The sequence below is a fragment of the Rhamphochromis sp. 'chilingali' genome (genome assembly GCF_963969265.1).
Source record: "Rhamphochromis sp. 'chilingali' genome assembly, chromosome: 2".
Taxonomy (NCBI): Eukaryota; Metazoa; Chordata; class Actinopteri; order Cichliformes; family Cichlidae; genus Rhamphochromis; species Rhamphochromis sp. 'chilingali'.
In genome coordinates this window covers 46,678,350-46,690,548 of record NC_137930.1, presented here as the reverse complement: position 1 = coordinate 46,690,548, position 12,199 = coordinate 46,678,350, and the positions used below count along the sequence as shown (strand labels likewise).

The 12,199-nt window shown below is 39.3% G+C and overlaps 1 protein-coding gene across 1 annotated transcript in view; it reads right to left on the bottom strand.

Annotated features, from left to right (window-relative positions):
- The window catches only part of LOC308392002 (alpha-1,3-mannosyl-glycoprotein 4-beta-N-acetylglucosaminyltransferase C-like), a 74,678-nt gene extending 62,719 nt beyond the window's left edge, over positions 1–11,959 (bottom strand). Inside the window, exon 1 of the mRNA XM_080874848.1 lies at positions 11,871–11,959. Coding sequence (XP_080730974.1) covers positions 11,871–11,877 — 7 coding nt within the window. The 5' untranslated portion in view covers positions 11,878–11,959. The remainder of the gene's footprint in view (positions 1–11,870) is intronic.
- Between the last annotated feature and the right edge of the window lie 240 nt (positions 11,960–12,199).

Genomic DNA, 12,199 nt, shown 5'->3' with positions numbered 1-12,199 from the left:
TAATTTGTAACTAATATGGCAATATTTTAACACCCGAAAATAGATGAACTGGGGACTGATCACAGAATAGAAATAGTAGTCAAAGGGCACAGAGAAGAAGAAGAACCTTAAGAGGCTGAAATTTAAAGCAGAGTATATCTGGAAAATATTACCAGCATTTTACTTCTTCCACATTTTTTCATGTTAAAGCTTTATACCAGAATTAATTAAATAAATTTTCTCCTCCAAATTCTACACATAATACCCCATAACGACAAAGTGAAAAAAAATATTATTGGAAAAAACATATACAACATGTACATAAGTATTCACAGCCTAGATTCAATACTTAGTTGAAGCACCTTTGGAAGCAAATACATGCTGAAGTCTTTGACTATGATGCTACAAACTTGGAAACCCTATTGGGAAGTTTCTTCCATTTTTCTTTGAAGAACCTCTCAAACTCAGTCAGGATCAGGAGGTTCGGTGCGCAGACATGTTCAGATCTCTCTAGAGTAGGTTCAAGTCTGGGCTCTGGCTGGTTAACGGGCGATCGTGGCTCAAGAGTTGGGAGTTCGCCTTGTAATCGGAAGGTTGCCGGTTCGAGCCCCGGCTTGGACAGTCTCGGTTGTTGTGTCCTTGGGCAAGACACTTCACCCGTAGCCTACTGGTGGTGGTCAGAGGGCCCGGTGGCGCCAGTGTCCGGCAGCCTCGCCTCTGTCAGTGCGCCCCAGGGTGGCTGTGGCTACAATGTAGCTTACCATCACCGGTGCGTGAATGGGTGGATGACTGGATATGTAAAGCGCTTTGGGGTCCTTAGGGACTAGTAAAGCGCTATATAAATACAGGCCATTTACCATTTAACTCGTGGACATTTACCCAATAGTCCTGAAGCCACTCATTTTGTTATCTTGGTAGTGTGCTTAGGGTCATTGTCCTGATGGAAGCTGAACTTTCGCCCTAGTTGAAAGTCTAGAGCGCACTGGAGCAGGACATCATCAAGGATATCTTTGTACATTTGTTGTACATCTTTCCCTTAACCTTGACTAGTCAGTGTCCCAGTTCCTGCTACTGACAAACATCTCCACACAATGCTTTAACGTAGAAATGGTATTGGACAGGTGATGAGTTGTGCCTGGTTTCTTCCAGACAAGATACTTGGCATTTAGGAAAAAGAGTTCAATCTTTGTTTCTTCAGACCAGAAAATGTTGTGTCTCATTGTCCAAGAGTCCTTCAGGTGCCTTTTGGCAATCTCCAGGCTGGCTGTTATCTGCCTTTTACTGAGGAGTGGCTTCCATCTAGCCACTCTACCACAAAGACACAAATATTGGTGGAGTGCTACATAAAATGTTTTCCTTTTGGAAGGATTGCCTCTCTCCACAGACTAATGCAGGAGTGCTTTCAGGTCCTCAGTCACCCCGCTGACTAAATACCTTCTACCCTGATTGCTCAGATTGGCTGGGCGGCCAGCTCTTAAAAGAGTCCTCATGTATCGATATATCTATCTTTGGGCAATAAGCATCTATCAATGACTGTCTGTAGCCATAAATCTTTCTACTCTAGTTCTGTCAGGAAGTTTACTGCATTAAAAGTGAAAAATTACAATACAATGAAAGCTTATAATGTTAAAAAGTATATATAAAAATTTCCATCATCATTGCCACACCAGTGGGCCAACTGTGGCGGAAATATGAATAAGAGAAACAGACTGACCAATTTAGCGCAGGACATATTTTTCAGATTAAAAATAGCCCAAAGGCCCCCTCAGTCACTTACATGCAAACTAGAATCATTTCTCAAATTTATTTCACATACTGGAGGGCCAAAGTAAAAAAGAAAAATCACTATTTTATTGTAAGCAAAGAATATATCTGGTTAGTTGTGTAAAGTTCATTTCAAATTGCAGTTTGGCACACTTAAAGTTAGATGCTGAGTGCATTTCTGCTTTATGCTTCTACTTTTAAAATGCCCTTAAGGGCTGTTTTACTCAATGAAGTCAAGGGTAACAGAATAATAGAATGAAAGAAGCCAGCATACTTTTATTTCTCTACATATGACAGTTGGGGGGAAAAAAGAAGATGGACAGCAGCTTTTCACTCTGAGAATTCAATAGTCTTTTACTGTTTTTCTCTTCTGAAATGACTCAAGATAGATGGTAGCCTACTGGTGGTACGAGTTGTAAGGGCACTGGAATGAGAAGTAAATCTTCCTTTACATCACTTATGTAGTCATTTTACCAAGAATTTCTCTTTTGTTAAAAAGTATTTGATCATACTTATTATTTAAAGTGTTAAATAAATCTTAAGGATTAAAAAAATGTCCTTTAAGTTGTTTTTTAAATAACCCTAAACCGTTAAGAATCTGTTATTGTTAATTTACACATGTGGTCTTCCTACCGTGACATCTCAAAATGTCTTCCTCGAATAAGGAATTATTTGTTTTAGTTAGAACAGCTGTGGCCTTACCTAAGCTTGCACTACTTGCAGTGCACTACCAACTGTCCAGATGCTGGTGCTTGTTGCAATCAAATTGAATGAATGCTGAAAGTTTCTAATGTTCAAAGGTTATCATATTGACTAAATATTTTGCTGAAGAGGAGGAGCTAATAATTTTTGAGCCGGTAGGGTCGGCTACCCCCCTGGCAGTCATGGTTTCTAGAAAAAAATGTGTATTCCTCAGCTGGTTGGTGACTGGCTGTTGGTTATTACTAGTTGAAGTTGGTTGCAAACAGGCGTATGGAGGTCACTGTCAGGTTGCTGTGGTTCCCCACAGTTTGCCTGGAAGATGACAACATATCTATAAACATCTCCTTACCACTTGGTAAGTAGTTGGCAAGTGCTTGCAGACAAGCTTGCATCGTCTATGCAACAACCAACCATGACAACCTGCCAACACCTAAACCAATTACAAAGAGGTTTTTGGTGCAGCACCCTTTTTGTGACCAGTTTTACGTACTGTATCAGCAGCCAGGGAATTCCAGCAACCATTTACCAACTGATTGGGGGATGTTTTTTTCCCGAGCCAACTGTGATTGCCAGGGGGTCACTAACCCATTTTCTGGTCTGAGTGAGAGAGCCCTAACAGCACCAGATTTTTTTTTATGTATTTTTACTCAATGATGTTTTCTTTTGTGGCACTGTTTGTTAAATTGTCAAAATTTTTGTTTTCTATGTAGTCAGGGGACTGGCAGCGTGCTCATATTTGCAAAAATCACTCAACTATAATTTTAGTAGAGTGAAAATTTGTTGTGTTCTGTTTCAGACAATATAACCCTGTCAAAAATGTAGAAAACACAGAAAAACTATCGCTGAATAACATGATAGAGTTCAAAATAAACAAGGGTTACCTACAATGCCAGAGCCTGGAATATCCAGAATAGAAAGCAATTGTTGATCACAAAGTGATGTGCAGTGAATAAAGGAAGGAGACTTGGACATAGAGCACAAAAAGAGACATTGAAGTTCACTTACATCTCCAGATAATATATAAGATGAACCACCAGCAGGTGATACCTGTGGCTGCAAAAAGACATCTGATCCTGTCTGTGGGAAAACAGGAATTGACTCTAACCTTAATGAAAAATGCTCTGATGACATTATGGGCTCTGTCACTCATTTTTGGGTAATACTAAGAGAATTACCATTATTAAAATATGTTAATTCAAAGACTCAGAAAGAAGGTATTGGCCATTGACTAATGACTTGTGATTAAGAGGTTGCAAGATAAACAGCACATCACAATCAGATCCACAGTTTGAAAATACAGAGGATGGTGAGGACAAAGATCACTCAGGCTGACGGGGTTTCACTAAGTCATAGGTGTAAAGTAGTGAAAAGGCAAGAATCCAACAGAAACTAAGACAAAAGGACACTTGACTTCCGTACACAAACTTTCTGAAACCAAACAAGTCGCCCTCTGCTGGTTATTAGGAAGAATGCAGGTTTAAAGAAGCTCCCCTTTGGCTTCACTTTTCAGACCCAGAGGCTATATTCATCTTTTATATACAGTCTAGAAATACTACTCGATATTCAGCTGGAAAACATAATGGCACTACTCTACAACAACTTAACACTGATACACAGCACAGCACTACTGCAGACAGTAAAAATGGTAAAGAAGAAAATAGAATTTGACAGCTCAGTAGCAGGCAGGCGTCTGTTATGAAATCCTCCCTGGGATTTGCAAAGAGAGGGGTAAAAGCAAGCTCTGAATGTCAAATGCTTATCTGATCCAATCACTGACGGGTTTCAGTTTTTGAAGAGCATATCCATGCTAATTAACGTAATAATCCCTGATCTGAAACACCGTCGAACACATGTCACAGACCATGTGTTTGACTCGTGTGCTCTTCACAGTTCAGCAGGGTGCTGATATACATGGAGGATTGATAAGCTTCCATCTGATTGTCCTTCTGGCTTCAAATTTATGGCCCACTCAGTGATTACTGAACTGTTAAGTAACTAATTTGCTCATTATGAACAGCATTATCATTGCTTATCATTCATTTATATTGGCTTCTGTAGGAAAAATCTGACTGACGGATTTTTTTGTGGCTGCTTTTTTATTCCATGACAGTCAGCGCACGTTGGTCTAAGACATGGATACTCATAAATAAATATATAAACCAGTCAGAATAGTATGACTCCAAGGACCGTAATGCTCCTTGGTCAGGAAGATGTCGATTCACTGCAGGGGTCTAAATTATGATAGCCATAATGTTGAATATTCTCCCCACTCGTTTCAGTGTAGATAACACTTACACACACCTCTCTGTTACTGCCAGTAATCTAAAACTAACCTAAAATCTAAAACCTTTTTCAGTCAATCACAGTGAAATGTTAGTCTCAGACTACCTCGCCAATCTGACCTTGTTTCCTTCCACAAGAAGCGGTTTGGAGACTCCTGACTCCTCTGCTGGACAGCCTTCTTCTGACTCTTCTTCTTTATTTACATTATCTGTAAGAAGTCCCTTAACAAGGGTAAATTAAGCATTTTTCACATCATCTGTGATCAAATTGCTTCTCCGTCTCTCTGCCAATACAGCTAAATGTCTGGATCCTCTGACAGTGTGGGCACTTTCAGCCTGCCTGATCGTGTTTGGGAAACAAATGTTCCAGTTTCCTCACAGTGTTTTAAAGTGAATTGCCTCACCTCCACAGAAACCTTGAGTCTTGCTATGATTTGATGCAGAGAAGGTCTGTCATTGCTTAGAATAACAATTGGACTTCTGACACTTGTGACGCGGTTCTATTTGGTGAATAAAACGTGAGGCACAGCAATGGCAGCACTTCTAACAAATGAGCAAAGGTTGCAAGTTTATTTCCTTGAACCAACTTTTGATGCATGTATCTGTGAACAGTTTAACAGGTCATGTAACTTAAAATTTTTGAGGTTTGTACAGAGCAGCTCACAGTTATTTAATAATGGAGACTTTGGCAATGTTCCTTCTTTGTGTTGCATCATACAACGCTTTGTTATTTCCAGATCTACTGTATAGGACATGCTACCCCAGTGTCCCCTACATCAGCGGTCCCCACCCTTTTTTGCGCCACAGACCAGTTTATGCCCGACAATATTTTCATGGACCGGCCTTTAAGGTGTCGCGGATAAATAAATGGTAAATGGCCTGTATTTATATAGCGCTTTACTAGTCCCTAAGGACCCCAAAGCGCTTTACATATCCAGTCATCCACCCATTCACACACACATTCACACACTGGTGATGGCAAGCTACATTGCAAATACAACAAAGTAAAACTAGTACCGGTACCGAAAAAAAGAAAATTTATTCATAACACACGTGAAAAGACCAAGGAAAATCGAGTTAACGATAAAAACGATAACAAAATAACGCTGAAAACCGATAAACCCCCTGAAAACCATACATTTCACACCTGAGCCTCAACTCTCGCGGCCTGGTACCAAACGACTCACGGTCGTAATACAATTACATATTGTATTATGAAATGCAATGAAACATTGCAGTGTTTCATTGCACTGCAATGTTTCATTGCACCTATGGTGCAATGAAACATGGGACCGGGGTTTGGGCAGCGGTCCCCAAACCCCGAGGCCCGGGGTTTGGGGACCGCTGCCCTACATACTCCAATGAGTTTGCACTTTTTAAATTTTTATCTTTGCACACAATTGAATCGAACTCTTCTCATCTCTTCTTTTATGTTCCTCTTATAATCAACGTCCCTTTTTTAGACTTTTAAATTATTGCTTTGCATGCAAAACAATTTCTTGTCAACAAATGTCGCAATTTTTCAGCAAAAAAATTATTTTGCAAAAGATGAATGGTGCATTTCACTGATCTTGTCCTCATCCACATTCCCTTTTTCAGCCTCACGTGACTTTCTCATAATTACTTTTCCCAACAGAGGTGAAAGCGGCTATTTGAATCATTAGACATGGACGCTCGGCTCTCCTCTCCTCCTATCTGATATAATCATATATCATCAATTGAGATCATCTCTAAAATGTAACCTTCAGCATGGAGGTGAATCCACTGTGGGAAAGTTTCTTAAAGTGAATAGGGACAAATGTCAGAAAAATCAATTATCATGATATAGTAACTAACCATGGTTGGTAATGTTGCAAAATATGGGTAGATTTCTTTTAGGTACTTTCTTTGTAGGTAAGTCAAATTGCTGCTTTTTCTATCCATTAAGCAGTTTAGCATTAGGACAGCTCTTTCAAAGGATAGATTCTATTTTCAAACTAGATTATGCACAAAACGTCTTTTAAAGGAAGCCAAAAGCACAGATCTATACAAAAAAATGGGCTTTAAAAGAAACATTGTCCATCAGAATGTGGCATCAGGATCTGCACTTGATAGATTGTTTGCAAGTTGTTCTTTGTTTTCTGTAGAGGACATATTGATGTGTGTGACTGCACAGTAAGCTTAGCATTAAGCATATATGACATAGACAGATACATAGATATGCATATGGTGGTTTTTGTATGTTTAGACTAAAGCTGCTACTATTATATATAATGCTACACATCATAATAATCTTAATCATCATTTCTTTTGTCAGTGTCTTTTGAGCTGCTCTCTTTTTTAAACATCACTTTTTTGTCTATTTTTCCTTTTTTTTTTTTTGAGAAAATGTCCTTGAGTTGAAAAAAAAACCATTCTAATAATATTTCATCTTATTGCATCTTATTGCAAGAGAGATGCACTTCAGAAGAGAAAAAAAAGATGATGACTAAAGATGAAAATTTGCTCAAAATTGCTTTCTCTCTGGACACAAAGATCCACAGATAATACAACAGAGAGCGAGTAAAATGTGAGAATGGATGGATATATTAAAATGCCACAAAACTCTTAGTACTATCATACGAAAATTTGTCAATATTTATAAAAACAAAAATGACAGGAAAAAAAAATCACTCTGCTCTAGGGCTGTGAGGTCAGTACTTACCTGTGCATTTTGATGAAATATTTAATATGATTCATGCTTTAAGATATGTGTTTATGGAAACGATATGGCAGAGTTCCCATTGGCTGGTCAGTAATGTCTTGCCCTACCCACTGAGCTACACAGTACCAGAAGTTTTTGGCACTGACAGGCGAAATCAAGAGGATTATGTGCTCCGCCTGCCAACACAGTCTTTTGATCAGAGGCCAGGTAATATCAGACAATCTACATTAATCCTACCCCCCACCCCTCCCTTGGTTCCTGTTCTCATTCTGGCCGACCTCCTCTCTTACCAGGTTGTTATCAGATGGAGGGATAATTAAGCCTTGTGGGACTACAATAAGCCTTCCTCTTCTAAGTTGTCAAAAGTTAGAGGGAGGCAGACCAAACGCCTTTAAAACACAACCGAAATAAAAGAGCTAATCTGACAGAGACAACAAACGTATTATTGACGATGCCTGGTTTCCCTTTGACCCTTATCTTACTTCAGGATAAAAGTTCAGTCAGACTCGGGGCAGATTTTGTAATCAAAGCCTTCTAAACAAACCTGCAACGAGGAGAAATACGCACCAGCGTTTCTTACTGAAATATGAAAGAACTCCCAAAAATGAAGAATTAATTTTAGCAAAAGATGAATCAGTTTTATATCATTTTAATTATGATCGTTTAAGGTTTTGGACTGAAATCTATTTTCTTAGGCTGACAGTTTAATATATTATTAAGTGGTGCGGCACTGCCTTATTCCTTCTTGAAGTCACAAAAGGGTTAGAGTTTGCTCATGGCTAAATATCAGAGATGGGAATTTGGAGGGATACATTCACTTTTGGAGCCAGCCTCACATGACCATCAGAGTAACTGCAGTTTTTGGCACTTTTGCACCGAGTTATTTTTTTCATTTCCCAACCTAACTTCAACTCTAAATGGACTTTGGACTCCACACCTAATGATGTGCAGGGACATACAGGATAATACATATAGTACTGTGCAAAAATCATGAGACAACTCTCATTTCTTCATATTTTGCTTCCAAAAGTTCAGAAGATGATTTTATTTCTTGTCTGTTAAGATATTTAACACTAACCTATGAATTATTACAGAAAAACAAAGGCACACTGGCATGGTGGCCTCACAAGAAGGTCCTGAGCTCAATTCCACCATCAGGCCGGGGTCTTTCTGTGCGGAGTCAGCATGTTCTCCCTGGGTACTCTGGCTTCCTCCCACAGTCCAAAGACATGCAGTTAGTGGGGATAGGTTAATTGGAAACACTTAATTAGGTTAACACTAAATTGCCCATAGGTGTGTTTGCTGAAGTGAATGAGAAGACAGTGAATGGTTGTCTCTGTCTATGTGTTAGCTCTGCGACAGACTAGCGACCTGTCCAGGGTGGACTAGTGATGTGGTGCGAACGAAACGGCTCTTAGAGCCGGCTCTTTGACGTGAACGACGCGAGCCGGCTCCTTATCGCGAGCCGTGGGGGTTTTTTTCTTCTTTCTCTCACCCTCTCTCTCGCACTTTTTTCCGCTTCACCCAGCATGCGAGCCTTGTGCTTTGCGCTGGGAAGAGGGGGGAGGGGCGGTAGTTACACTCAGTAGCACAGGAACAGAGCCAGAGGGAGAGAGAGAGAGAAAGAGAGCCAGGGACAACAACTAGTGATGTGCGATACCACTGATTTCCTTTCCGATCCGATACCAAGTAAAATTCAGGGTGGTATCGGCGATACTGATCCGATACCGATACTCTGTACAAAAACTTAATGTTTCATTGCATTTCATAATACAATATGTAATTGTATTATGTAATTGTAATAATAACATAACCATATTGCTTCATAATGATTAGAGGACATCAGACAACTTGTTTTTATTGCTTAATAATGCAGAATAATCATATAGAAATAAAAAAAAAAACTGACGTTGTGCGTCTGCGAGAGACGTCTGTCTCGCCCTAGCAGCACCCGTCCCTCTCCTCCTCTTCAGTTCACCTCAACATAAGCTTATCATATTCTGTAATGTGATTTACTCCAAGGTGTTTGACGAGGTCAGTGGTGTTGCCACAACACCTCACTGTCTTGCCACATATATCACAAACCGTGTCTGGGCTGTTTGTGGAGGTAAAACGCGTCCACACAGGACTCTGTTTGCGCTCAGCCATTGTTGTGAGTGCGCACACCAGGGGCTGCGACACATTTATACAGCCGTATTTCGCACATGACTATGAAAGGCGTAAGAGGAAGTAGTTCCTTCCAAATTAGACGATCCGAATATAGTTTCTTTCCACTGCGTTCATTTTAATGGAAAAACTACAAATTTACCCTAGAGTACTAAAATATCGATATTATAATATGAGAATCGATTCTAGAACATAAATTGCTGGTATCGGAAGAATCGATATTTCAGTATCGATCCGCACACCACTGTGTGATCTAGGTAGCTCTGTTTAGGAAGTTCAGTTAACGCTAGAAATGTGTTTTTGAATTTGTACGTGCTTTTTGGAGTTTGTACGTGCTTTGTCTCTAGGGGCCACCGTATATATTTATATATAAACATATATAAATAAAACCACTTTTTTTTTTTACATTAGTAATTCATTTTGTGCATAATTTTATATTATTGTTAATAATAAATTAATTAAAGCAACAAAACAACCTGAAGAGCCTGTTTGGAGCCGAAAGAGCCGGCTCTTTTTAGTGAGCCGAGCCGAAAGACCCGGTTCTCTAAAAAGAGCCAGAAATCCCATCACTAGGGTGTACTCCGCCTCTCGCCCTAAGACAACTGGGATAGGCGCCAGCACCCCCCGCGACCCTGAAAAGGATAAGCGGAAGCGAATGGATGGATGGACAAAGGCACCAGGGGATGCACCGGCAAGGAACTAACAAGGGACTTGTTACTAGCAGCCAAAAACATGTTCATATTTCTTTAGCTCAATCTTTGAAAATTGTCAAGGATAACACAGTGTGACATAAAATAATATTTTTGCATCAACAAAACTAGATATGTCTATCATTGTGTGCACTGTGTAAAAATAATAGGGAAACTGGACAATCTGAGTACAAAGAAGCAGTGGAAAGCCTAAGAAAAATTACAGCAAATGAAAATTATCCAAATGTCATGTCCTTCAGAAACAGCAAAAATACAGAAGCGTCCAGTTCTACCCCTCAGCCTCCCAGCAGATGCACTTGTGGTATGAATTTAAAAATCCGACGTTGCATTGTTCTCAAGTTATCACGTGCATACTTGGATAGGAAAAGCACACACTACGACATTATCAGTTACAGATCAGCTTCCCAGAGCTGGATCTCAACGTTACTGAAGCAGTGTGGGATCTTCTCAGCAGAGAACAGAACAAAACACAGCTTTTAAAGAGCTTTGGAATGTCCTCCAAGAAGCCCGGAGAACTATTCGTCAGGACTACTTAATGATATCACAGAAAAGCTTGCCTGAGAGAGTTCAGACTGTGTTGAAGAAGAAAGGTGTTCAGAACACATCGACTTTCAAGCTTGTTAGAACTGTACAAAATGCTTCCACATGCTTCAGTAAATAACTGCACATATTTCCCATTTTTATATAAAAATAAGGAAATTCGTGCAAGACTCACAAAATATATAGTTTCTGTATTTAAAAAAACCCCAGAAGACTGTAACATACTGGGTAGTGTAGACCTGTGAAATTTTAATTTAAGTGTATTCTTCCAAGAGAAGCATTTTTGGCAGGAGGATATGTATTTATGGTAATGAAGGAAGATATCTCTTAATGACATGTGGATGAGTTTTTAATAGTTTCGGGACAACAGTGAAGTTCCATGCAGTTCCACATAAATATGATGTATCAAGCTTTGGTTACAGACAGAAGCTGTGTTAGCAGTCAGTTCTTGGTTGGTTACTGTCTTAATCTGAGAATAGTCAGGAAAGCTATACCAGCTTTACCCTTAAATAATTAATAATTGGTCTGTTCCACTTCAATATGTGGATAGTTTGATGAACTATTACTTACAGACTTTATGGTCTATGGTTCTCCAATTAAATGTTTTCAGGATGCCTGTCCTTGCAAACATGCATGCTGCATGTTAATAAAAGTATTTTTTAATTCATCCCTGTGTCCCATTTTATTGATTTTTTTATCAGGAATCGCTTAGCACCGATCAACACTTAAGCTGAAAGAAAACTAAAACAAGGACTGAATGTGACCATTAATCAATCATCCACATGGTTTAGTATATTAGAAGCTACAGCAAAGCAACCTGTGGAGAATATCAAACGTCATCGTACACGTGAATTGACCCAGAGTAATACAGTTAATGCTGTAAGTTATTTGCCAAAGTACTACGTAATTCAGCAAATAAATACATTTACAATTTAATGTCTACTTCAGAAGAACTCTGGACCATAGTGTTGGTGTCGACAATATCATAACCTTCTCTCAATCTGAAAGAGTCAGCAACAGAGAATTAATAGTATTTACTGATACCTGACATGTCTGAAACCTTCCTTGGCAAACAAAAGGTTGCTGTTTGATTCTAGCTGGAGACACAAATACTCATTGTGGTTGCATCAGGAAGGGTATCTGGTGTAAAAGTGCTAAATCAAACATGCAGAGCTACCTGTTGTAGCAACCCTTTGTGACGAGGGAGGAGTCAAAAGCAGCTTAACTGAAACCCAACCAAAAAAAAAAAAAAATTGTTTGGGGGAAAATAAAGCTTCAAAGCTTACAGCGGGTTATCTGTTCTTCAATCTCAAGTTTTTATACTAAGCTAAGCTGATTGCAGCTTCATCTTTATTGTCAATCATTTCGTCCAA